General features: G+C 42.9%; 1 protein-coding gene across 5 annotated transcripts; it reads left to right on the top strand.

The window, feature by feature from the left end:
- The first annotated feature begins 1205 nt into the window (after positions 1–1205).
- Positions 1206–27210, top strand: MXD1 (MAX dimerization protein 1). Of its 5 annotated transcripts, none has more exons than XM_086326213.1 (6): positions 1206–1338; positions 2084–2183; positions 7006–7035; positions 20014–20128; positions 21846–22005; positions 22194–27210. In XM_086326213.1, exons 1-6 carry the CDS (start codon positions 1266–1268, stop codon positions 22382–22384), a joined length of 669 nt encoding a protein of 222 aa, XP_086182339.1. In that variant the 5' UTR covers positions 1206–1265; the 3' UTR covers positions 22385–27210. The 5 variants fall into 5 exon arrangements, with proteins under 5 accessions (XP_086182339.1, XP_086182340.1, XP_086182342.1 ...); XM_086326214.1 differs by having other exon boundaries at positions 1313–1904; XM_086326216.1 differs by lacking the exons at positions 21846–22005; positions 22194–27210 and adding exons at positions 20398–20512; positions 20790–20916 and having other exon boundaries at positions 1313–1904.

The raw sequence follows: 27210 nt of genomic DNA, 5'->3' as shown, positions 1-27210 counted from the left end.
CACACACACACAAACATCATTTATAGCCGTCTTGAATAGGAAGTATTCTTTTTGAATGTTTTCCTCTAGAATTAAAAGAGAAGGAAAGACTCTGAAAGAGATGTCAAACAAATCTCAGAATTCAACGTCAATTGCAGGTACAGGAAGTTTCTGAGCTTTTAAAATCCACTCGCATGAGGGAGTAATTAGCCAGCACTTAGGGCGGGGTATACAGCCTCGCGATTCCAGTGCTTTCTGGGGAAAGAAAAAAAAACGCTGGGTGGCGAGCACTGAACACAGTCTCCCCCGCCGAGCGCTACAGCCACGTGGCGCTCGCCGGAGCCCCAGGCCCACCGCCCTATCGGGCTGTCGGCGGGGCCTTTGGTCCCGGAAAGCCTGGAACCTCTGGGCCGCAGCCAGCAGGCCCAGAGATCTGGCCCCGAACCCGAGCAGGGCAGAGCGCCCAGGTGACGCGCGGTGCCAGCTTCCACTCTAGGGGCATCCAGCAGATCCCCGCAACTTTTCCCCGGAGACCCGTTCCGGCAACAGGTCCGAGGAGGGGTCGGTGAATCATCGCTGCTCGGTGCCTGGGTCAGCCCTGCAATCCAATGCCAGATTCGGGTAGGAATAGCCCGGCGTCTAACCACTAGCCATTCAGGGATCGCTAGCCAGGGGAAAGATGACGTCATCGTAGCTGGGCGGTGTCGGAAGGTCCCACCAATGGGAGACAGGCAAAGTGGCTTGCTCTCTATCTCTTGGCCAATACTAACAAAGCAAAAGGGGGCCCGGTTGTTGGTATAGAACCAATGGAAAACAGAGAAGGAGCACGAGGCGGAGTTGAGAATCCTGTCACCAATTGGAAAGAGGAGGTGGAGCCCGGGCCTTGTCAAGCGTGACCAACCAGGGAGAGGAGCGGACTCTGAGGGGCGGGGCCGTAGTGCCTTCCCCCTATCGGACAGGTCTGGGGGCGGGGAATTCTTTGGGGCGCCCAATGAGGAACGCAGCCGAAGTGGGCCTGTCAAGAGAAGGGCCTGGGGGCGGGGGACGGTGAGTCGGGGATAAACACTCCGCGGCGGTGGCGGCTGCTGCTCTTCTGTAGGTTCTGTCACGGTGTCGGTGGTGCCCAGCTCGCCGGTCCCCTCCCCCTTCCGGCGAGCGTGGTCGCCAGAGAGGCTCTCTCAGCCCTGCTCTGCGGGGTCCACAGCGGGGCGCGGGTGTCCGGCGGCGGCGGCGGCGAGCCCGTGTCCAGTGGGGGTTGGTCCCGTGGCTCCGGCCCCCGGTGCAGAATGGCGGCGGCGGTTCGGATGAACATCCAGATGCTGCTGGAGGCGGCCGACTACCTGGAGCGACGGGAGAGAGGTGCACGGGGACGGGAGGGGTTCGGCCGGAGCTAGTGCCGGGAGCTCTGAGGGGCCTGGCAGCGGATCCGGGCGCCCAGCCTCTCCGGGGGTGGTTGGAGGAGCTGAGAGCGCGACCCGCGAGCGCTCCCAACCCCTCCAGCTTTCCCCACGCGCGGTCCGAAGGGAGGCCGTCGCTGCCCCCAAAGTCAATGAATGGGAGTAGAAAGGGACTGCTGCCCCCGGGATCCTGAGCGCTTCCCCCTCCGCACCCCGTCGCGAGTGGGGTGCCCGGGGCCCCCTCAGCCAAGCGCTTGGTTTACCTCACCCGGCTCTTCCCGGCCCGCCCCAAAGTGGGCCTGGCGCCGGGTCTCCCAGTCGGCGGAGCAGCGCCTCCCTTGCCCCGCATCCTCCGTCCTCGGCTCTGGCTCCCGGTGTCTGGCCCCGCACCTTCGTCTGAGGCCGGTCCCACTTAATATACACCAACCTGCTGGACGTTGCCAATGGGAAACTCAGGCTCCATGAGACTTGCTGTCTTTCTCAACAATGAGCAGCTGGAATGCTCCTTACACCTGCTCCGAACTGAGGGTATTCACTCAATTAAAAAAACAATCATTGTTCTAAGAATTCCACCTTGCTCCTTTTAATTATTTCCACAGTCTTCTTTTAATAAAAAATAACTCCATTTTTAAAAGGAAATATTGTGAAGGGGAGAGAGTGTTGACTGTTCTGTGTTCATTCATTAACTGGATCCTCCGGTTTTCTAGAAGCTGAACATGGTTATGCCTCCATGTTACCATACAATAACAAGGACAGAGATGCCTTAAAACGGAGGAGCAAATCCAAGAAGAATAACAGCAGTAGCAGGTAATTTGGTAAACATTTTCCTTTCTCTTTTAGGTTATGCCGCAGATGATACTGGGTTTTAACTGGTAAATGAAGCGGCAATCTTGATTCAGTAATATATACATAGTCCTAAGGCATTGGAAGAAACCCTTCTATTTGGGTTGAGGGGACTGAGAAGAAAAGAGAAATGGAAGTGTTTTCTATTTCTTTATGAACTTTTTCCCCCCAGAACTTAATTTTGCTTTTCTTCCCTTTGGAACAAAAAATCTGTGGAAACTTCAAGTGGGATTAAGCAGCAGTGACAGTATTTTGCCTTCAGAAGTTGAAGATTCAGGGCAAGTTTTCTATAGCTGAAAATACTGGACATTACCCACTTTTTACTTTTCATAGTGAAGATTTTATAAATATGTTAAAGTATTGATTTGGCATAGGTGGTAGGATTTCATATTTGACGTGTAAATTAAATACAGTGATATGTCTGATAATCTATCACTCTATTTATAATGGCAAAGAGGAACAATTGAGGTTCAAACCTGCTTTTTGGTGATGGAGGAATAGATTGATATAATATTAAAATATTCATATGCCACAAGCTTTTTACATTAATCATGCAATTCTTGAAATTTGTAAGTCTCACTGGAAAGTATTTGGTTAATGGTCAATGAAATCACATAATAAAACCCTGAATGTACTTCCTGGTATAAATGAGTACTCCATTAATGCTGTTGCACTCCCTTTTCCCCCTCTTTCCCCTGAATATATACGTTAGCTAGGAAATCTGTTTTTATTAGACTCATTCAATTATACCTTTTATTCCAGTAATTGAAAATCATTGACATTTTCCTTACTGATTTAGAATCCTTGTCTGTTTCCCATTCTCATGAACACTCTGCAAATAACTGTATTTGGTTAGTGTCTGTGACATTATATAGACTACTAAAAGCCAGAAGTTTCCCATTTAAACCTTTAACTCCCTTGTTCTTCCTTCCTCTTCTGTCCTTGGTTCACCCCATTGTCCTTAGCGTTGGAAGAACCACAGGATATGAGTGAGCAGCACATATGTGCCGAGCTCTTAAATAGGAAGGCACGGGAAGGATGAACCTGTTAATTAGTTACCTGGTGGTTCTTCCTTTCCCTCCCACCTTTGGCATTATCTGAAGGTGGCAGCAAGTAGATCTGTGCACGAGTGCTGACAACCTTTAAGAAGGTTGATGCTGACTTGTAGTGTGCAGTGGTATAAAACAATATGTGTTGCTTTTTGTTACAGTATTTTTTAAATAACTTTTTGAAAAGACATTGAAGCCTTTTGCTTTATTTTTATGGAAAAGTATAGTTCATTTGTTACTTTTACTCTTGTCCACTCATGATTTGAGAGGAATTGTTCACATTAATAGTCAAGGCTCAATCCTTAGTACTTTGTTTTTTCCTAAGTTTCACAGAAAAGTTGTTGAGGGGATGTTCAGTGGTGAGGAGAAGAAGGGGATGTTGTTGAAGAGAAGTAGCTTGGCCCCAAAAGGTGATTGCCATGCTATGCCATGCTAAATCACTTCAGTAGTGTCTGACTCTATGTGACCCTATGGACTATAGCCGGCCAGGCTCCTCAGTCCATGGGATTCTCCAGGCAAGAATACTGGAGTAGATTGCCATTCCCTTCTCCAAAAGGTGATTAGGAAAGAAAAATAATGATAGTTGAGAATTTCAATTCAAGAAATAGATTCTTTCTCTTTTCTTTAATATCCAGCTTTATTCCTGGGAAAATGATTGCAACTCTGGATTTGGGGGAAAGCTCTATTATTTCTGTAAATGGATTTGGTTTGCTTTCCATAGTTAGAAACAGGAGGCTCTCACAGTTTTCCATATTCTTGACTAATGATGAATTCGTGCAGTAATTTAAGTGGTGCAGGGATCTCTGCGAGACCATGATTAAACCTGGAGATTGCACCAAGCAAAACAGATGAAGCAACAGCAGGTTGTTTTCTTTAAATGTAATCACTTCCTTCATGACCTGTTTGGAATGACCCTTACCTGAGCAATGAGACATCTCCCCAGAGAATGCAGTTTGACCCCTTGATTTGAATCAGACTTATATCCAAGGCCATTTATGGTCAGAATTTTGAACTGTTGTAAGAGCTATAGATTACTTCTGGTTTACATAACCATTGGTAACAGTGTATGCTTGTTAATTCAGGTTGAAATGCTGAGCTCTTTGCTTGTAGCATCTGGGGATTACTCTTCCTTGGACAACAATAAAAATAAATAAAATTTAGCTGCATAGCAAACGTCTTGGAAACTGAAAATGCAGATCTTAAGTTTCTCTAATTGCTTGTCTAAAAACAAAAACAAGTGAAATTGTGAATATTGATTGTTCTGGAATCATCTGGAGAACTACAGGAAGATGGAATTTTTTTTTCTTTCCCACTGATTTTTTTAATCAGTTACTTAAATAATTACATTTGAAATCCAGAGTTTTTAAAAGTGTGTTTTGTTACATTGGTGAAGCAGGCATTGGCATTCATGTGAAAGAGGAAGTTCAGCCCTTGTCACCCAGTTCTTTTATGAGACAGTGGTCATATAGCTGACTTGACAGTGTGAGTCTTTTTTAACCCAGGGACTGGTTTGGCTTAGTTATATTTTTGTTAAAATATATTTTTAAATGATGACATTTGATCTTTTATCAATGAGTCCAGAGTTATCCAATCTTTTCAGTAATCACATGGAAAATGATTTTGATACAAGGTGTCTATATATTCTTATGCTTTAATTAAAAATATAAATGTTTTCCCATCAACAGAGTTGGCAGGGAGTCTCTGGACGGCCTTTTCTGAATGGCCTCCCTTTTATTAAAGACAAATTCAGTTTCACTAAACCAAATGTACTTCAGTAATGCCCTAGCCGTTAGGTGTAAGTCCCCTTGTAAAAATCACCATGTGTTCAACACTCTTAAGTAATCAAATAAGATCCATAGTTTCCAAAACTCTGTTCAAAGTTTGGAAAGAGTTGTGCTGCTTATGGAATTTGTAAAAAAGATTATCTTGGGAATTCTGAATTTTTTTATATGTATCTTCAAAGAATCCAGATGGGATAAGGGTGACTTGTGGTGTCTGATTTTTCTGTAACCGGACACCATGTTCTTTTCAAATATCCACCCTTCTCTCCTCCACCTCCTCAGAATGGTCCATGTCTACAGTTAAACAGGGTAATTTTGACCACCTGTCATCATATATTTTCATCCATCTAAAAAATGTGTCAGACTTTGAACTTGTTATTCTCTGTTAAAACCAGAATGCCACGTGCTATCAAGCCAAAGGTTTGCAGTTGCATGCCAGACTCTTGTTAACAGTGATATCCTGCTGGCCATTGCAGGAAGTGAAGTATACATCAGAAAAACACTGAAGGGTAACCAAGTGAATCAACTTAAAGCTTTTAAGTTAACCAGTTTTAAGGTTCATATAGCCCTTATCTAGAAAACAAATATTCTAAGATTTAAAATATTGTCATTATTGTCTTGTTTGTTTTTCCTTGTGAATGAAAATTGTATCCCAGAAGGCTTGTGGAAAAGAAGTTTAGTGCTGGATTAGAAATTTCCCATTTCAAGAATGCCCCAAATCCCACAACTAGTCTCTGGTGTGAATGAACGGGATGGTGGTGCCCCTTGCTGTGAATGAATGGTCGAGCATTCACAGAAGTAGGGTTTCTCCATGATTACTGTGAGAATTTATTTCCAAGACCCAGTAAAGTTCCAATTATTGCCCCACAGAATTCTTGACCTGAGCCAGGGTGTCATCTCTCCTGAACTGATTAGATTCTAGAGAATTTCCAAAAGTAAGGTCGAGATTCAGTTCATTTATAATGCTGGCAGTTTCCTCAAGTTTATTTTTAACTAGTTGGGATGAGTTATTTGAGATGGACACTGAGATAGCCACACTGACTGACTTCTTGTGACATCTGTGAAAACCTGTCCATGAATCCATAGGCCAGGCCTTATATTCAGGGTCAGCTATAAACGCACTAATAGTCTGATTTCACACACACCTGTGCTTTCATCCAAACCTCTCTCATCACTTTTACGGTTGCTACCTCATTGATCCACGTGTGTTCTGTAGATAATTGGCAATCATTTTTATTTCCATTTTACACAAGAGTTAACCAAGGACAGGACGGTAAGCATGTGTATTTCTTCCACAGTATCAGTCAGTGGCAAAGCTGGACCTCAGATTCCACCCAAAGGGCTGCCCTTAACCAGCCTGTCATCTTTACATTGAACTGAGTTTTGGAAGCCCCTTCCTAAAAGCATTTGGTAGCTCTTCAACAGTAGCATCTTTTGGGAGGTTGCATGCAATAAAATAACTTCAAGGAGTAGAAAGATTGAGGGAAGAAGGGTTATATTTATCCTTTTAAAACTGTATCCTATAGTCAGACAACCTAGCGTACAATTTTGGTGTATAGTACACCTAGAGAACTGCAGAGCTGGGTGGGGATGCCAAATTTCTGGTGTTCCATGCTCAGCCTAAAGAAAGCCTTGTGGTATTATATAACCCAAATTCGCATCACATTGTGCAGCTGTTTTCCCTTTGTATAAATAGAACCCTTTTATTTCCTTTCTTAAAATGGATTACTTTTCCACGAGGGAATGCATGCCTCTCAGTTTGTCACTTCTTCTTGAATGCTGTTTGAGATATTTACGTTTATCTATTTCCCCAGAGGGACTAATTTCTTAGGTAGAGCCCTTCCTCTGTCTTCTCTCCTTCCAGCTTGAGAGAGAAAGAAGTTAAAATAATTGTGTTGGCATTGGAGCAGTCCTTTAAAATAAGAATAATGTTTCTCTTATTGTTCCCTCTTTCAGATCGACTCACAATGAAATGGAGAAGAATAGGTGAGTTGAGGGTTCCGGGTGTGGGATGGGGGGAGCTTTGATGTATTTTTTCATTGACACTTGGTTGCTGCTCTTGGCTTCTCACAGTGAGCCCCTGATATTAGAGTTCGCTCAGTATCCTGTAATCAGCACTGCCTGTAAAGCCCTTAGATAGATGGACTCCCCAGCTCCCAAGATGACACCCCCAACCCTCATCCCCGCAGCCTGCTGTTCCCCAGCAGTGCTTTCCCTGTGACTATTCTAAGGCCAAAGCGTTTTAAGTCAGAGGTAATGTTCCCACAAATAGTGTTTTTCAAAAATTACATGCTACTGAATATAATTGGTAGTGCTGTCTTAAATCATGTACACACACAGATATATATACGTGTACATACAGAAGTTCACTTGTGAGTAAAGATGCTCAAAATTTAGGTAAATGTATGCAAAGCAGAAATTGGAGATGAGGAGGCGGACCACCCTCCCTGGGCTCCATCTTACCACATCTCACCTGATTCCCTTCTGCTGCTCATTTGCCTCCTTATTTTTCAAATGATGTGGCCTAGTCACTCTCAACTCTGGTTGCACATTAGAATCACTTGCAAAGCTTTTATTTTAATGTGTTTTTTTTTAATGTTTATTTCCATTAAATATAGTATACACATACACTCATATGAGTTGGGAGGGCATGGCTCCCCACTCCAGTATTCTTGCCTGGAGAATCCCATGGACAGAGGAGCCTGGCAGGCTATAGTCCCTCGGGTCAAAAAGAGTCAGACACAACTGAAGCAACTTAGCATGCACACACAGTCATGTACTCTTTGGGGTAAGAGAACACATTTTTATTTCTGCTCATTTTATAGAGTAACTTTTTATTATAGAATTTTTCAAATATATAAAAGTGGAGTGAATAATGTAATCAACTTCTATGTATCCATCACCCAGCTTCCACAATTATCAGTATTTTACCAATCTTGTATAATAAACTCTCTGGGGAGTGTTTTTAAAAGCACCTTTTCTTCAACCTCTGGTAATGCAAAACATAACCACTTGCTTTTATTATGCTGAAAAAAATTAATAATTCTCTGTGGAACTTTAGGGAACACACACACACACACACACACACCCCACAATGCGCACACACACACACACACCCCCCACAATGCGCACACACCCCACAATGCGCACACACCCACACCCACCCCCCACCCCCCCACACACACTGCTCAGACCTCACCCCTAGCAATTCTGATTTAATTGGTTTGGGTTGAGATCCTGCACTAGTATTTTTTATTTATTTATTTTTTTTTTTCATTTTAAATTATACTTTATTGTACTTTTGTTTAAACTACAAAAATAATGTATCTTTGTTGCCATAAGCCAAACCCAACAGGGGTGTACAAATAAAAAGCCATGAAACCACCCTCCCCCAGAGCCGACCCCCTTCCATACACTAAGGTAATCCCACTGGGCAGACAGGAGTGTCTTCCTCCAAGTTTTTGTACCAAGCAATATGCTGCTGCTGCTGCTGCTAAGTTGCTTCAGTCATGTCCGACTCTGTGCGACCCCATAGACGGCAGCCCACCAGGCTCCCCCGTCCGTGGGACTCTCCAGGCAAGAACACTGGAGTGGGTTGCCATTTCCTTCTCCAATCTGGTCTCTGAACTCCCATCAATTTGAAGTACAGGCTGTCCATCCAGACTGAGTGCTTTCTCAGTGCTCTGCATGAACAGGATGATGTGTGATGATGGTTCTCTAAACACGTGGTTATTTCATGCAAACCCTCTTTGAAGAGAGTCTGACTCTGATAGTCAGAATCTGAATGGCATGTTTCATCAGTGAAAGGGAAGACCAGACCTGACAAGGGAGGAGAATCTTGGAACAGGCCGTGTGTGTGTGTGTGTGTTGGAGATGGATGGTAAGTGTGCCTTGCACATGTGCTTCTCCGCATCCTAGGGAGGAGAATCTTGGAACAGGCCAAACATTTAGCATTACTCCACCGTGTGTGTGTGTGTGTGTGTGTGTGTGTTGGAGATGGATGGTGAGTGTGCCTTGCACATGTGCTTCTCCGCATCCTTCTCCCCTTTCAATTTCTCTATGATTGTGACTGACCATGTTTGAAATCAGACCATCTTTATGCATTAGGGATTTACGTATCATGAACTGGAAACTCCAGAGTATCTCTTCTGAAGGTGGAAAGGTAGTCTGATGTGGCTTCTCTTTCTCATCTTTAGATTCTCTTACATCTCCATGGTTTTTAGGGGAACTGGTTAACTGGGACTGTTTCTGCTGAAAAGCCTCCTAGTTCTCCTCCTCCTCATAGGCATTTATTTGTATTATTAAAATGTCATCCCTTCAGGTAAAGGCTCTTAGGTGTACCCAGCTTTGTGCTTCACCTCTGCAGGAATACCACAGGATGTCAATTTTATCATTTATTTTAGCAGTTCAAGAATGTTTATTTTCTGCCTACCATGTCTTAAGAGCTTGTGCTCAGTACTAGGGTATTAAGTAAGTTTATACTGGGGTATGAAATCAGCATGGTCTCCATCCTAGAGAAATGTAGTTTGTCTAATGAGAAAGATGCAGAGACAGTCTGCACAGGAAGCGATGGAGGTAAAAGTTCTAGAAAACTGGATTTGAAGTCATAACTGGGCCAGTTGCTTATAATTCAGATTGTGCCCAGGCAACATTTGTTTATTGAAGGGCTAGTGGTCTGGTTTCCTTATTGTCCTTCCTTTTTTGGAATTTGGTCTTCTACGGTCTTGATCGTTTATCCTCTAGTCTAAAGCATGTGAGCAGAAGAGAGGGAAGTAAGGACTCACATTTAGTTAATTTAACCAAGCGCTGGTTGCTTCAGTTGGGGGACGGGGAAGGGTGGGTGGGGTGGGGAGGGGGAGGTGGGGTAGGGCGGGGAGGGAGTTAAAGTTGTTGGGTTCTTCTCTTGTAGAGTAGATGCTTATGATTTTAGGGTTTGATGGTCAATTGAACAGCTGTATCTCCTTGGTTTTCATAGCTGAATCCTATAAAAGAAGACCACTTTGCAAAATGCTAATACACTTAGGCCATTTTTTCCTTAACATCACATTAAAAAAAAAAAAAAGATTGCTGTGGCTCTCAAAAAAAAAAAAAAAAGGCAATTGAGAAAAGAATTCTAATAATTGGATTTTTTTTTCCTCTTTAACATTGCAGAGTTAATTAGATTTGTGTTAAGTTTTTTTCACACCAAAACCTTTTCTGTGGCTCTTAAGAGATTCTGAATAGTTGGTGTGCATCAGGACTCCACTATGAGGATATTATATTCAAACTGCCCGTTTAATAATCTTGGCAGTGGTGGGACAATTAAAAGATTTCTAGAATGGTGGAGATGGAGGTGGTAGTGGCAGAGGCAGCAGCAGTAATTTTCATTCAATAGACTAGGCATTCATGGAGCACCATAGATGCTGGGTACTAGGTGCTGGGGTCCAGAGCCCATCAGAACCCTAGCCCCCAGGGTGGAGGGCTCAGTTTGGTGTCACTGTAGATACATCTGTCACTTGGTATGTGCTTCTCTGCATTTTAACTAATTTTGTGGGTCTAGCCTCCTAAGGAAACACCCATGGTGAGTGTATGATCTTTCTTTCGTTTTAAAACTGATCTCATAGAAAATTTTGAGAAATATAGTGTATTGTGTGCTCAGTCGCTTCAGTCATGTCCTACTCTTTGCAACCCCATGGACTGTAGCCCGCCAGGCTCCTCTGTCCATGAGATTTTCCTGGAAAGCATACTGGACCAGATTGCCATGCCCTCCTCCAGGGGATCTTCCCCACCCAGGGATCAAACATGCATCTCCTGAGTCCCCTGCATTGCAGGCACATTCTTTACTACTGAACCACAGGAAAGCCTTCAGAAATCATACACTAAAAATTAAATCATCCATAATTCTAGCAGCCCAAGGAGATCAGTGAAACTTTGAAATGTATTTTTCAATGGTTTTTTGTAAAGAAACTTTTAAAATAGTTTAGTAAGTTGGAAAGTTCAGAAAAGCACAAAGAAAATAAAAATCACTGGTAACAGACCTTGCAGCAGCAACAACTGTCAACATTCCTACTAAGTTCTGTGTCCACTAGATTTTTGTGCATACTTTTTAAAAATCAGTATTACATCATATGGTGTGCCATAACTCATATAACCAGTCTCCTATTTTAGGTTCTTCCCAGTATTTTGCTGATATAATTGATGCTTCCTTAAACTATCTTATAGATAAATAGATAATTATTTCCTTAGGGTAAGTTCATGGTTGTGAAATGACTGGTATCCAAATGGTTGTGGTTTTTGATATTGACTGCTAGATTGCCCACCAGGCAGATTATAGGCCATATTTTCCTTCACCTTCGGAAGTTTATGTTTTAGCTTAGACTTTTATAACTTTGATAGATAAAAAGCAAACACACAGCTTGTTTTAACTTGCATTCTTATATTACTAAGACAGTTTAACAGTTTTTATTATCTTTGACAGTTTGTGTCTGTGTATGTGAATTGCCTGTTAAATAAGTGTTAGTTGCTCAGTTGTGTCCAACTTTTTGCAACACCCTGGACTATAGCCCACCAGGTTCCTCTGTCCATGGGATTCTCCAGGCAAGAATATTGGAGTGGGTTGTCATTCCCTTCTCCAGGGGATCTTCCCAACCCAGGTCTCCTTGCATGGTAGGCAGATTCTTTACTGTCTGAGCTTCCAGGGAAGCCTGTTAAATAAGCTTTGCCCAATTCTCTACTGAGGCATTTATCTTTTTCTTTATTTTGAAAAGATTCTAAAATATGAAGGGTGTGTATGAAAGAAATTGCCCCTTGGTGGGCTTTCCTGGCAGTCCAGCAGTTAAGACTCCATGTTCCCAGTGCAGGGTGTGGGTTCAATCCCTGGTTGGGAAAGTGAGATCCACAAGCCATGTGGCCAAAAAAAAGGTGTTGTCCCTTCAGGTGTCATACGGTCGCCCTGTTTGTCATTTACCTTTACAGAATCGGTGTTCTCACACTATTTAAAGTTGCTGCCTCTGTGTGTACTAAATTCAGGCTAAGTCTGATTCTGGACTTGTTCTTCTGTTCCACTGATTTGTCTGTTCTTCCTGCACCAGTGTACAGTTTTAATCATTGTGGTTTCATGCACTTCAGGATCTGGTGAAGCAAATCCCTATTCTTCCCTCCTCCTCCTTTTTTTTATTTTACCAGTTTATTTTTCTTGATGAATTTCATAGTTAGTCTTTCAATTCTCCATACCCCAAATTCTTTGGGGATTTTCAAAATGCAAACGAAATAATTTCAGTATAAATTAACCTTTAAAAGTACATGTTTACATATTAGAGTTTTCCATCCAGGATTTGATGTGTGTGTTCATTTACTCAGATCTCTTTTATGTCTCTAAGCCAAGTTTTGTTGTGTTTCCATGTGGATCTTACACATGCCTTGTAAAAGGTATTCCTGGATTTATGTGTATATATTTTTAAATTGCTACTGGTTTCCCACTGTTGTTACCACTAATTAATTATTGTTGGGAGGTGGGAAACCTTTTAGTCTTCGGTTGCTGTGATATGCCCTTTATTGATGATAATTGTGCTGTCTCTTTTCCTTAGCTGGTAATTCCTCTGGTTTGAATGCCCTTCAATACGCTGCTCAGCAAAATGGAGGCTGAGTGAATGCAAATACGCTGCAGCCGGTGGGTCAGGAGTCAGGTGCTTGAATGGGCTCCTTTTCAAAAGAAGGCTCTAGCATCTCCTTTAATTGTAGACACCCATTTTTTCTGGAATGGTACACACATGCAGGCCTTTCTGGAATTAAGCAGCTGGTCTAGAGAGAGTACCTCTACCAGAGTCTTCTGACCCCATGACAAAAGATTTCTGTGTGTGCTCTGTGAGGAGGACTCGGCAGCCTGACCTAAGCTGTTGTTTTTATCTGGTCAAACAGTATTTCATGGCATCTGGTCTGACTTGAGAAGCCATTCCAGTCAGGTCTCTCTTGGCAAGATATGCTAATAGACTGCAGTTCCCTAGAGTTGTTTCTTCTGGAGTCTTGCTTTTCAAATGGCCAGACTCCCACGGAAGGGGTAGGGGCCTGAGTTGTGGTGTGCGTTGCACCACTCTTCCGCTTTTGAACACCCTTGACCACATTCACATTTCACTCTAGGATGTTGTAACAAATCCACATTGTTTTGTTGCTACAGGGCCCTGAGGACACAGCCAGGTCATTACAAAGGAAAGGTATAGGCATTAGTGTACAGATCTCTCTGGTGATGGTGTGGAGGTGCACCCTAATTTGTGCTACTATAATCCATTTTCCTGAACTGTACCTCTTGGAAGAACTTGTAGAAGAGACATGCTAATTATTCAGCCAATTTCAGGCACTCCTTGACTTTTTGTCCTAGACATTAATAGTTGAAGGGTGAGATAGACCTAGCAGGTACTATAATTTATATTTTGTGTTTTTTTAAAATTGGGCTCTATAAAGGAAATATTAAATAGATTATTATGTATTTAATACTTTAATATAGAACTGACGTTATTAAAATGTAGTCAGCATGAATTACTGTTTATGCATTGCGTACTTAGTGTCATGTTCCCATACAGTGAGGATATATGGCTATCTTTGTGTATTTTACAAAGGTTACCATCACAGTTATGAAAGATCTTCAAAACCTTCCAAGATTCCACTTAAGTCAGTAATAGGATGCATTTGGCAATATTTATAAAGGGACCATTTTAGAAAAAGGAGAGTACTTTTTTCCCTCAAAGAGTGACTTGTATTCTTCCCCTGGATTTTTTTGTAATCCAGTAAGGCTTTGGTCTCAACCCAAAATCTGGAGAAGGTTATGATTTCCGTGACCTGTAGTCACTTTTAGGGGAGTAATTTTTGACACCGTAAGATTTATTTCTTCTTAGTCTATACTAAATATTCTTTTTTAAAATCACTATGCAGCTCATACACACCCATATTACATACCCATATTGGAAATTATCTTTATTCAACCACCAGTTATTCAACCTTCCCTGGCTCTGGAAGATCCCCTAGAGAAGGAAATGGCAACCCACTCCAGTACTCTTGCCTGGGAAATTCCATGGACAGAGGAGCCTTGTAGGCTACAGTCCATGGGGTCACAAAGAGTTGAACACGACTGAGCGACTTCACTTCACTTCACCCTCCAGTTATCATATAGGATTTACTATTTAATTGGCTAAATCTGTGTCCACACAAAAGTAGGAGAGGAAATAGGTATGGTTTATGTAACTTATTTTCTCCCTTGGTAATAGTCTTAGGCCCAGTTTTAATGAAAACTAGTACTCGGTGAGGTCCAGTGGATCATGTTCATTAAGCATGGCTTTCCTCAAAGAGAAGGCATGTGAATTACCAAAGAAATCAGGTTCTACTATTAGGACAGCATCTGCAGATGCTTTATTATTTGTAGACTCAAGTGGATTAAGATGAAATGGAAGATAGTCACTTCTGTTAGTTGGTATAGGAGGTCTGCAGCATGCAGGTAAAAGGATAAATGAATGTTATCTATTTGGAAAGGGAAACACGCTTCTAATCTGTGAAAGCTTGAAAACCCTTATGGAGAAGTTAAGTCAAACAAGATGTAGATAAAGGAAAAGAAAAAATAATGTTCGGTAGAGGGCAAAGGAGGGTCCATTCTAGAACTTTCAGTGAGAGCTGTTATTTGTCACAGCCTGAAGGTAGCTGAGATAAGTGATTCTGCAATAATTTGTTTATATGTTTGAAGTAAACTTAAACTTTTAGTACCTCGAAGGCAGTGACTTTGTCTCACTCAGCATTCTATCACCAGCACCTAGGAAGGTAGCAATGCATAGTAATCCTTTGAGAGATGCTAGAGGTTAATAAGTGAATGAAACAACCAAGTGTATATTTCAGGATTTCCATCTGTGAACCTGATTACTTATCTGTCCTCTTCACTGGCTACCATCCTGTTGGCTCTGCCCCAGCCTGGTACGTTTTTGTGTCATACATTTCACTGTGAAACTCTGGCAGCGAGAGTCCAGTTACATCCTCCATAAGAAGAGTAATGTCTGATAACAGTGCCTCTCTCTCAGTACACTCACACACACACCTGCATACCCTCTTTCACACCATTCCTCCTGGTCTTGGCTACATACGATCAGGTAGAACTTTAGGGATAACAGAGTAAATTCAGGAGCACTGTCTGCAAATAGCATCATCTCTACCTGGAGACTTACTTTTTTGTTGCATCTTTCCATCAATTTACAAATCTGCTCACCTGAGCGAGAGAGGTGTGGATAGAATCAAAGTAGCTTGAGTCTGGAAGCAGAAATAAAAAGAGCAGCATTCAGAATTGTCTGAGAGCACACTGGTGAACCCAGGTGCCTTCTGTCAGTGCCAAGCTTGAGTGGCAGGAAGTGCCCCCCAAAGGCCAGAGCCCACTTCACTGATGACCTCATTCACTTGCAGGTTTAATTTTCCATAATTCATGGCTGACATGAGTTAAGGAAAACTAAGAACAGAACTAAGTCATATCCAAATATACCTTATATTTAAATGTTTAATATATTTAGAATGTCTTTTGATATTTATTCCCCACTCCCCTACTATTTTCTGAGTAATCTGTTCTTTTCCAAGGATTTGCAGTGTTAGCTCCATTATATGCTCAATTCACATCTATTCCTAAGTCTGTTTCTGGGAATTTTTTTCTTCTCTTCCTTTGATTTGTCCACCTTTTCCTGTATTAGTATATTCTGTTTTTAATTATTGATACTTTGTAATACAACTTAATGATTAGTATAGCATAGTCCTCTTCATTCTTCTCCAAGAATTTTGGCAGTCTCTTTATTCTTCTGGATGAAGTTTAATTTCCCAGCATTAAGAAGAATGCTGTGGGGATTTTTTTTCTCCTGGAATTATGTTAAATTTGTAGAAAAAGTTGGGTAACATTGATATTTTTACCTTGAGGGTTCATATCTAGGGATGTGCTATTTTTTCCATTTATTCAGATTTTCTTATGTCTCTCAGCAAAGTTTTACAGTTTTCTTCCCAGAGAGCCTTCCCAGACTATTTTAAGTCTGTACTTAGACGTGCTTTCCTTTCTTCTTGCTATCGTACATGAAATATTTTAGGTTTTCTGGGTATGGATAACACATCCGGAAATGAGCTTGCATTTCCAAGGTCCGTACATATTTGCCCCAATTTTTACTTGTCTTTGGCCTTCGAACTAGAGATGTAGGCAGGAGTCTTCATGTGATTTAGATGGTTCCCTCCACACTGCGGAGTCCCTTCCAGCCCTGCCTCTGCATGATGGGGGTTAGCTTTGTAAAGTCCCTGCTAATATTTTAAATGTTAAAAAAAAAAAAAAAATAGTACCTTTGGCATAAGCAAGACCTGTATCTCCATAGAAAATGGATTAGATTTTCCACTAAATCTTTTAATGACAAAAGATGTCCGTTTTCCTTAAGGAAGAGTTGAGTGAACTGGATTTTAACCAGACAGCCTCTGTTTACCGAGTGAGACACTCTGAGTTCCCTGTTGATTTTGAAAGGAATATGATAGGGTTATAATTATCTGTGTTTGCTCCCAGCAATTATCCTTCCTCAAAGGAAGCTAGGATTGAAAGAATAACTGCTACCATATACAGAGCACTTCCCGTCAGACCCTGGTCTGGGCTTCCATACCCCATCTCAGTCAATACTCACGACAGGCCTCACAGGGAGGCATTGTCATCCTCTACTGCCAAGGAAACGGATGCTGCATGGAGTTAAGTAATCTGCTCAAGGTCACACAGGAAATAAGTGGCAAGGCCAGAGTCCCAAACCTTTACCCTAATCACTACGCTAATATTTGGTTGTATAGTGACTGACACATTCAGAATATAAAAATAATTAAAAACAAAAATAAATAAAATTTGAGATACTAAAAAAAAAGCATACCAAAGAGAAGCTGTAGTTTGCATCTAGTTTAATTATCACTAGTTATAGGCCACACTTGACTCTGAGCATCCAGATCAAAGATTGGTTTCTCTGTACGACTGTAGATCAAAGGTATATCAACCTATTCACAATAACGAGAGCAATATTTCTGAAGAGTCAGCAGATGAGGTTTGTCAAAGTCCATCACTTACAAAGCAGTTGGATCAGTGCAAAAAGAGGAGGCAGTTGGGGCAGGAGGGGGCCAGGATTTGACTACCCTTTTCTGCTGGTGGCAGGGTCGGGGTGGGGAGCTGGGAGGCAGCTCTAGACAACAGGAAGAGGTCTGTCTGAATATGTGATGAGAGGGGATCCAAGTAAGGGTCAGATGGAAGTGTCGAGTGGCTTCCTGTTGAGGAGATACAGCCAAACCTGCTAATTCCTGGAAGAGGGTGTTAGGCCAGGTTCACGGTGGAACAGTAGGCTCCTTCTAGAAGGCCAGAGCCCTGGGCAGGGGAGGGGTCAGGACTGAGGACAGAGAGCCGAGACAGGAGCTTGTTCTACTTGTTTTAGATCTAGGAGGTCCATGTGTGCTCACAGCTGGCTGAAGGATTCTGGGTCCCAGCTTGGGGGTCGGGGTGTGTCTTGGAGTCGAGGACCCTCAGTGGAAGCTGCTACAGAGGGGTCTGTTTGCTTTTCTGCATCTGGCTCAAGAATTGAATTTCACTGCTCTGTGATAGAACTGAAGCTTCCTCACATACCTCATCCCTCCCCTGAGGTCGGTCCAGGCACCAGCCTGCGGATGTGTGTGCGGCATGGTGGGCAGGGCAGCTATGGGGCTGGAGCAGTGAGGCGCTGTAGCAGGCTGAGGCAGGCACTCCAAAGACACCCACTGACTTTGGATCTCTATAAAATCCAGCAGCACTGCGGCCCTATTTTCATAAAACTAGGTCAGCAAATACTGAACGAACATGTATTACTCTAAGCTTGAATCAGTCAAATAGCTGATTTCAAGTTTCACAACTGGGAGTGTTCTTTGGCCACCCACATTTGGGGAGTGAAATTGTCTTTTCTGGGCCCGACTCCCTGAATAACTAGAAATGACACTGCATGGAAAGATGACTTTTATTATTTTTATCAGAAAACAAACTTCCTTAAAAATGTACATACTCATATCTGTAGATAAACCCACATCATAGGAGGACTAATATGACACTGTTCTCAATCATGCAGTGTTTGCAGTGAGCAGGCTGAAAAAAAGGTCTCATTTTAATTTTTGAACTTTTAAAAAAATGTGTAAACTTTGTAGTGGGAATAAGTTAGATAACTATATATGATTAATCATAGTTTTTCATAGTGTTTCTAATAGTAGGATCTGTTTTCATGGCTCTTTTATGAAGAGGTGAACAAGTACATTTTATACACAGCTCCTGTGTTTGTGTTTCTCCTCATGTAGTAGTTGAAGGAGCAAACTTCTAATGTGAGTCCTTGTTTGCGGCCATTCCACGTGGGCAGGTTTTCAGAGCAAGCAGAAGTCTTATAAAATAGTACAGAATTTGTACCACTACATCTTCCTAGCTCAGGAATGAATGCTGGACTCCTCGAGCTCCTAACCCCTGGACATCAGGGCTTAGGGAGCCTTGGAGACCTCAGGGCAACCTCCAGAGCTAGATGAGGAAGGAGGCTCAGAAGCAGATGAGGCAGGGGCTCAGAACTACTCAAGCCCCAAGAAACTTGGTCCAGTGGAATAGAAGACACCATCCATGCTACAAACATGTATTAAGCACATATATGAGAGGGGAAGGCATCAAGGCAACTGAACAATAGTTAAGTTGTAATCCCAACTTGCTAAGGAGTTAGCAATGAATGGTTAAGTCACAAATACCAAAAAATTCAGGCAGAACAGTGAATTTCCCAATGAATTGTATAAAAAGTACTCAGGAAAAGGAGGAAGCCCTGTGGACTGGAATGGCCTGCAAAGGCTTTGAGGAGGTGGAGGTTCACTGAAGCAAGAACTCTGAACCTCAGCTGTTTCTTACATTCACAAAATCTGCTAGGTTCCAGAATAAAGCCTAAACCAGGGTTTCAGTGAAGTATTCATTTCCAAAATTGTAGAGACTCTTATGCTTCTGGTCTGTAGTGAATACTGTCTCTTCAGTGAGTGTCTGCAGCTTCTGCCTCGGGCGGCCTTCCTCCTGTTCTGTCCCGCTCCAAGACATACAGGTGGTCCTTGCCAGCTCTCAGCATGCTTGTTGGTATAGCAATACCACTGATGGGCTTTTTCCTTATTCTTGAAAAAATGCATTTAACTTTTTGAATGGCTGAAAAACCAAAACCTGTAACAAATTATTCAGTAAAAATCCCCTCTCTGTCTTTGTCCCTGTCCGACTAGCCCTGATACCTCTCTGCCCAGTTGCTGTTACTAGTTTCTTATGTATCATTTCAGACTTTCTTTATGTCACACAAGAAAACATGAATATAGATAATAATTTTTCTTCTATTTTTACTCAGAGATAGCATGTTATAGGCATAGTTTGGTATCTTGCTTTTCTTTTCTTAACAGCATATCTGAGTGCTCTTTCCTCATAATGCATAGAGCATATTTTCATTGTCTTTCATAGCTGCATAGTACTCTCCTGTCTGGGTGCACCATAATTCACTTGACCAGTCCCTATTGATGATGGGTTGGGTTGTTTCAATCTTTGCTATTATTAAAATAATTGTAACGAATAACCATACACATTTGTCATTCACATGGATAAATATTATATACAGCAAGATATAGTTGTCGTGATTTAGTGATCCTGAAAGGGGAAAGAGAGGTATGGGTTCAAAGGATTCTCTCACTGGCATGTATAGTATATAGATATCAGTGTTTACCTTTGATGTGTGTTATAGACTCAACTTTAGAAAACCATGGATTTTTGCGTCTCCTTGGTTTTTATCAGAGTTGCCTAATTTCAAAAGATGTTCACTTGGCCAGAAGTCCCTGGTGGCATTTGTCTCCAGTGGGCCTGGGCAACTTCATACTCTGTTAAAGCTTGTTCTCCCGGGCGCCTTCTGGCCAGCTATGAAAGTCTCAAGTGCTTCTTTGATCTTGTTTTTGTAGACGGGCCCACCTTCGCTTATGCCTGGAAAAGTTGAAGGGGCTGGTGCCACTTGGTCCAGAATCAAATCGACACACTACGTTGAGTTTATTAACAAAAGCCAAATTGCACATAAAGGTAAGTGCATCCTGAGGTACCTTTTTGTCTTGACCTACCCACTAAGGGTTTGTTTGTTGTTATGAGAGACTGTCTCCGGGACAGTTCTCTCCTCTGAACTCTTCCAACCTGCTTCTTGGATGAATCACAGACTCAACCTGTCCAGCACCCAACCGAGTAATTCTTACCCCCCAAGAACCAGAAGTTAAATTGTCCTTCCAGCTGTCCATGTGATGTACGAGCCAGAAACTCAGGGTCACCCTTGATCCTGATATCGTCTTGCTCCTTAGCCACATGCCTTCAAGACTTACATATGCCACAGCCTGCTCTGTTTCCATAAACACCATCATGTACTGCAGCAGACTCCTCAGAGGGCTCCTCCAAGCTAATCTCCTGCTTCCCAAGGTCAGTCCTGCCAAAGTTCAAATCAACATGTCACCACATGGAAAAGTGTTCCGTGGCTGCTCAGGACATACTGAGCCAGGCCTGCCTTACCTGCCCCCTTCCCACACCCTTGCCTGTGCAGCAGCAGCTCATGCCAGACACTCCCCACCCAGCCCTGCGCTCAGTCCCTTGCCCTTGTCAGGCTCTCTCACCACGGGGCCTTTGCACATGCTGTGCCCTCTGCTTGGTGCGCTCTTCCCTCCCTTCTTCACCTAGATGACTTCTTGTCATCCTTCAGACCTCAGCACAGGTATCGCGGTGCAGGGACGCCTTCCATGACTGAGTTGCCTTCTTCCTGTTAAGAGATGGTCCTTACTGCTGGATCTCTCCCTTTAGGACTCGTCACAGTTGACCTCTGACCATGGTTTGTGTGACTGTTCACTTGTTTCCGTCCACTATGTTAGAGTACAGGCAAGGATGGGACCAGATCTTTGTGTTCACCTTGTATCCCCAGCACCTCCCAGAGGGTCTGAAACAAAGTCAGCACACAGTATGTGTCTTGAAAAGCAAAGGGTAAAATCCTGGGCCAAAATCACTGTTTAGCGTGTTTTTATAGTTATAGTCACAAGCGGACACATGTCACTTGAATTATAGTTAGTAGCCTGCATACATGGCAGTTCTGCAGCAGGGGGCAAGAACCTCTGTTTAGAGCAAAACAACCACAATTACACAATCTTCATAATTATCTGAAGAATTATCTGAGACACTGGAGAACAGATTTGTGAAAACAAAGTGATTTAGGAAAATGTGTTTTCTAAGCTCTTATTTGGACAGTTCGGAATGAGAACTTCAAAAGGGAATATCATTCCCGCCAACAGACAGAAGTTAACGGAGACTTGACCTGACACAAAAAGTCACCAGTGTAACTGGGATGTGTACTTGAATAAACATACCTTTAAAGGAAAAGGTATGTTTCTTAAGCTTCTGTCACACACAGTTGCTCAGAGAGTAGGTGCTGGGGGAGGCGTCACCACAGACAAGGGAGACCAGGTTGGGGGTTCCCGCCATGGTCTTTTCACTGTGGCAGTTGAGGGGGCCGGTGCCAGTGTGTCAGCTCACCCTGGAATCCACACAACAGTGCAGGTTCCACAGTGCTGTTGATGGTGATAAAGGTAGATGAAAACGGGGTCACCAGCCAGTCAGCTTGCTGTCCCCGCAAGAAGCTCAACAAGGGACACGGCAGACGGCTTCTGTGGGAAACTGGCATATTTCACCTCTAGACAGGGAGGTGCGGGGCCATCACCGATTGTGAAATGTGCCCGCGCCCTTCAACAACTGCCCCTTCGACCCACAGAAACTTGAAGACTGTGACAGAAAAGCCATTCACCAAATCGACCAGCTGCAGCGAGAGCAGCGGCACCTGAAGAGGCAGCTGGAGAAGCTGGGCATCGAGAGGATACGGATGGATAGCACCGGCTCCACTGTCTCCTCGGAGCGCTCTGACTCCGACAGGGGTGAGCCTCCCCCCGCCCCCGCCCCCTTCCACCCGGGCAGAGGGGGGACCAAGAAGCCCCCTGACTTAGAGAAGTCAAGGGGTGTGACCTGCAGGAGCCGGCCTCCTGGTCCCTCAGCGGTTAGGGCCCGCCGCCGAGCTCGTCTTTCCCAAAGCGGGCCCTCACCAAGGTCTGTCTCGTCCCCACAGAAGAGATTGACGTGGACGTCGAGAGCACAGACTATCTCACGGGCGACCTGGACTGGAGCTGCAGCAGCGTGAGCGACTCGGACGAGCGGGGAAGCATGCAAAGCCTGGGCAGTGATGAGGGCTACTCCAGCTCCAGCGTCAAGAGAATAAAGCTCCAGGACAGTCACAAGACGACGTGTCTTGGTCTCTAGGAGAGCGTGGTCGCTTCGGCTGCCGCCCGGATGGTACTCCCTGTCGGCTCCAATTTAGGTAGCGTATGGGACCTGCCCACAATCCCCTCGCACGTCGGCTTCCGTGTACCACGTCACCAAGAGCAGCTGCGTTTAAAGTTGTCAAGGAAGTGCTTAGGATTGTGGGTTTCTGTTTTTTCTTTTTCTTTTTCTCTTTTCTTTTTTTTTTTTTTAAATCCCCAATTTCCATCTCAAAAAGGGTTGAGCAGCCCGCACCTGCCCAGTGTCGGGCAGGCCGGCCCTGCTGAGCCAGTCAGTGCAGCCAGGACACCCGGGGGCATCTCGACTCCATGTTGCTCAGTCTGGGGTGGCAGAATGCTGCTTAGCCCCGCACGAAGTTGGGGGACGCCGACCAGGATCGTGGATTTCTGATTGCATCCTCTAGCTTCTCTCTTTCTCTCCACAAGTCTCTCTGAGAGACTGTACATTCCAATCCGTTTGAAGCATCCAAGAACTCTGAGGCCAAATAAGCCCCTCACACATCTCGGCAGTTCCCCCTCTTACTTACTGTCCCATGTGTTCTTCTAGACCTTCCTTAACGTTTTCTGGCTTCCTGTGTGACATGCCTAGCAGAAATGTCCAAATGTGTCTTGTGCTTAGGAAACTGAAGGAAACAAACTTTTCAAGTGGAGATCCTGATCTTAGAACTCCAAAGTAAGCTTTGAAAGTGGCATTGAAGAGCACTTAGCCCTGGCCCTCACCACCCGTGATGAGTCAGGAATACCTCCAGAAAACACGCCCTTCTCACACATACACACACAGACACACACGTATACACACACCCCGAGTGAACGCCCCAACCCCCGTGCAGACAGGAGCAGTATTTCTAACCTTCGGATGGACACCTTGCTTACAGAAGTTCCAACGTCATTTGTCCTCACAAACGCAATGGTATGGTCTGTTTTTGTGCGCTGTCCCTGGGTCCGTGCTGTGCCTGCTCTCTGAAGACATGTTTCCCCTTCCAGTTGGTTTTGCTACTTGTCTCTGGAACATTTTTTTTTCCTACCTCAGAGATAAATGAGATCTCCATTTCCCACTTAACACAAAATGATTATGCCTCTTTTTTTTTTTTTTTTTCCCGAATAAGTGATATTTGGTCCAATCTTAATCTATTTTCCTATGTAACTTTCAGCAATAACTGAGCTTTGGCGCTAGCTGAGCTAGTGTCCATCATCAGTGAAAGGGGAAAAGTCCACATTTCTACTCTCTGTTGCAGGTGAACAGGAGGGGATGGTACAGTGTTACTAGAATCCTTCCTCACTGTTTTTGGACGCACCCAGAAACTTCTTTATGGAGGCTTTTGGGTTGATAGTTTAAAAGGCTGATTTTTCTTTCTGGTTATGATTTCTCCCTTAAGTGGTCTCCCACTTTGTAGCATTTTTATTTAAGCTAAAACAGAGCACATGTATATGTACATAAGACACATTAAATCTATAAATACTATTTATTCATTTTATATAAACTAATGTAATGGAAAATAAATTCTTATGACTTTGTGCTTTTATAGATGTTCTAGAAACTTTGTATGTAGGTATCTACAAAATTGGTTCATTTCCCCTTAATATTTTTGCATTCATATTTTCGAGGTCTCGATGTTTCCAACCTCTGGCGAACCTTTTTCATTGAATTTGAACCATTTGTAATAACTGTGACGCTGAAACAGAGTGTGTGTCACAAAGTGATGAGAACATTCCTAAAATCTACAGCCGCACTGCAACCTAAGGGCTCACTGGCTGAAGCGGGAGTGGCGGCCACCTGTGCCCCCAGCTGGCCTGCGGTCTCCCCCAGCACAGCCTCGCACCTCCTCAGCGCCCCCTCCTTGCCCACAACTAAAAGTTCAAACGCACTCCACACGGAAGCTCACTCTAGACGTGAAGAGCAGTCTGAAACATTACCTTTGTGTTTATTTTTGCTTTTTAAATGATTTCTTAATGTATTCAAAAAATTTTAATTGGAAGTAGTGGATTCCTAAATGATTCCAAAGTCATCTGTAATTCTTCTATTTTTGTTTTGTTCTGTTTTTCTCTTCATTTCAGCTTTGGGTGGGGGGAGGGGCAGGTGATACAAAAGATTTTTCTTTCTTTTTTCTGTTTTTTAATTGTTGGAATCTTTTCCAATTACCAGCTGAAGATTTGCACTGAAATACAACTTGTATGCCTTTTGCATTTTTAAAGCCTGCTTCCTGAATTTAAGCAGAGTGATAGTGTTCAAAGAGCCAGCTCAGCCTGTAACATGTTTGAAAAAAGATATAACTGCACTTTGAGGTCCCTTTTGAATGCCATTCACTAGACCTCGCAAGCATTTTAATTGCTACCTTCAAGCGCCTCACAAGTCCACGATGCTGGATGCTGTATGGCATCGAAAACTTAAGACTTTGGGAAAAGCTTGTGGGCTTGCGTTGAGGGAGGGAAGGGAACAAAACTCATGTATTTTGTTTGTTTAATTTAGAAATAAGGCATCTGAGAGATGCCGTTATTTTCTGTGTTTTAATTGTTGTGCCTTTTGAGTTAAACTGCATTTTTGTCTTTCGGTTGAAATATGAAATGTACTGTCCCGATATAAAATAGTGATTATTTGACCTTTGCACTGTTTGTCTGGTCCTTTTCCATTTGATGGCATATAAATGTGGAACTTGATAGATCTCTATATTTTTAATGCACTTGTGATAAACTGACACCAGGGTTAGACACAACTTTCAAAGCTCGAGGTAGACCAAATCAGCGTGCCAGACAAGCCTCTCTCTAACCAAAACTGTAAGCTTCAGGACCAGCAAACTCAGCCCAAGGCAGCTAATCCTCTTCCCCACGTGGCTAATCAGCCCCCTGATTTGCCAATCTGCCCTGCCATTCACTTATCCACCAGCATGACTGTTAAAAGCTAGACAGTCTTTTTGGTTCTGGTTTTTCTTTCTTTTTTTTAATTTTTTAAGCAAAATGAAAAACCTTTCTATTAGGGTTGTTGGGGGGAGGGGATGGGCAAAGATATAAACCCCAGCCTTTAAGACTTTGACTGTTGTACGTAAATAATAGATGTGTGTAAATATAGGCACATGCATATTTTTATGTGAAAACTGGTTTTAAGAAACTAAGAAGAAATCTACACTCTTATTGATAACCATTGCAATGCAAGTGAGAAAATAAAGAGTACGTAGTGCAGTTTAATTTCATGCAGTGAGAAAATCTCTGTGTGCTTCTGCTAACACCCAGAAGACCTAACTTTCCCTGCCTTTTGGCTTAGATGGCGGGCACGCACCCAGGGTGTTTTTGGTTTCTTTTGCTAAGCAGAGATCTGGATTCAAGGTGCTGATAGTGACCACGGCTCCTTTCTCTAGTCACATATCTATGCTAGTGTTTCAAAGACCATCACCTTTTTGAGCAGGACCTAGATTTTTCTTCCTGTCAACCCAAAGCTAAAATAATTTCAGTGCTGATTCAGAATTGAGCTCTAAGAAGGCCCTGACCCTACATTTGGCCACTTAAGTGGCTTGAGGATTTTTTTTTTTTTTAAAGATGGGCATTCTCCTTTAACCTTTCCTTTTTTTTCAAAGGAAGCAAAGGGTCTTTCCCTGGGTTTCCTATGGGTCTCTTCTCTGTCCCTCAAGTGGCCAAAAGCCAATCTTGGAGTGTGGGGGAAAAAAGTATAAACGGTAGGATTGTAATGTTCAGAACAACTGCCTAGCAATATCTTGGGGCTTAATAATGCATTTTTGTGGACTTCCTTCTTCCTCTCCCCCATCCTTTAAAGAGAAAACTTACTTTTGAAAAGTATATGCAGATATATAACAGGTTTTTATATCATACTGAATTGGCAAGGATACCACTTTCATTGTGCTTTATAATCCATTTAGTCCCCCAAATCTCACTCCTTTCTTTCTTCTTCGTTTTCCCGAGTGTCTTTGTCTTCCCCTTTTACCTGCCCTCTGTGTTGAACACCAGAAAGTCAAAGGCTGCAAAGCAATTTCCTGCATGTCAGTCTCTTATTTTTGTATGTCTAACTCTTGGATGCAGTAGGTTTCAGTAGCTGGCTACTCCTGATTTTAAAAACCCTTCCTGGGAGAAGATGACCCAAAGACCCTTTTAGATGAGGTGTTTTTTCTCATTCTACACGATCAGATCTCTGTAGACTGTGGGATGTTTTGTTTTTGGAAATATTTGGGGATAGGGGCAGGGGGGTATGATATGTGATTTATCATGATTTTTTCATTAATTTATTACATGGATGATTTTCTTACCCTATCTTCTGAAAGAAGAAATAATTGCCTGGCACTGTTACCATCAGCTATTGAATGGCTGAAGAAATTGAGTATCTTTGTCTTCTCTCAAAATCATAAAATAAGAATTAGTAAAGCACTTGTTTCTAAGATTTACCCAGATTTTAAATTTTGATTTCTTATTCTGTCTGGAGGGTGTGGAGGATTGAGAGGGCTTTCTTCATTTTAGCTTTCACCAGAGAACCAAGCTTGCCTTGACCCCTGTCCTTAGAATTGGTGCTCTAGGAATGTCGCTGTCAATCATCAACATTGGGGGCCATCCCCCTAACAGTAAACAGCCGAAACAGGGAGCAGCAGACAAGAGTGTGAATTTCTGTTTCCAGATGTTTATTTCTTGATGTAAATATGATGCCAATGTAAATCCTGTGTCAAGACATAGAGAATGGTGCTTTTTACTACAGTTAGTACATGCATTTTGAGAACTACTCCATGTTTTAGAGAATCTTTGCTGTGTATATGTAAACTTCTGTATTGTTCAACCGTTAACAAATAATAAATTATTTCATTATTAAAGAAA

This window comes from Bos grunniens, chromosome 11 (genome assembly GCF_055505025.1).
Source record: "Bos grunniens cultivar Pamir isolate PY7600 chromosome 11, Bosgru_T2T1.0, whole genome shotgun sequence".
Taxonomy (NCBI): Eukaryota; Metazoa; Chordata; class Mammalia; order Artiodactyla; family Bovidae; genus Bos; species Bos grunniens.
This window is presented reverse-complemented; position numbering and strand designations above follow the sequence as displayed.

Coding starts and splice junctions, on each gene's coding strand:
- MXD1 (XM_086326214.1), top strand. CDS start 1,820: ATGGGAAACTCAGGCTCCATGAGACTTGCTGTCTTTCTCAACAATGAG. Junction 1,905..2,083: donor ACACCTGCTCCGAACTGAGG/GTATTCACTCAA, acceptor CCGGTTTTCTAG/AAGCTGAACATGGTTATGCC. Junction 22,006..22,193: donor GCGCTCTGACTCCGACAGGG/GTGAGCCTCCCC, acceptor TCGTCCCCACAG/AAGAGATTGACGTGGACGTC.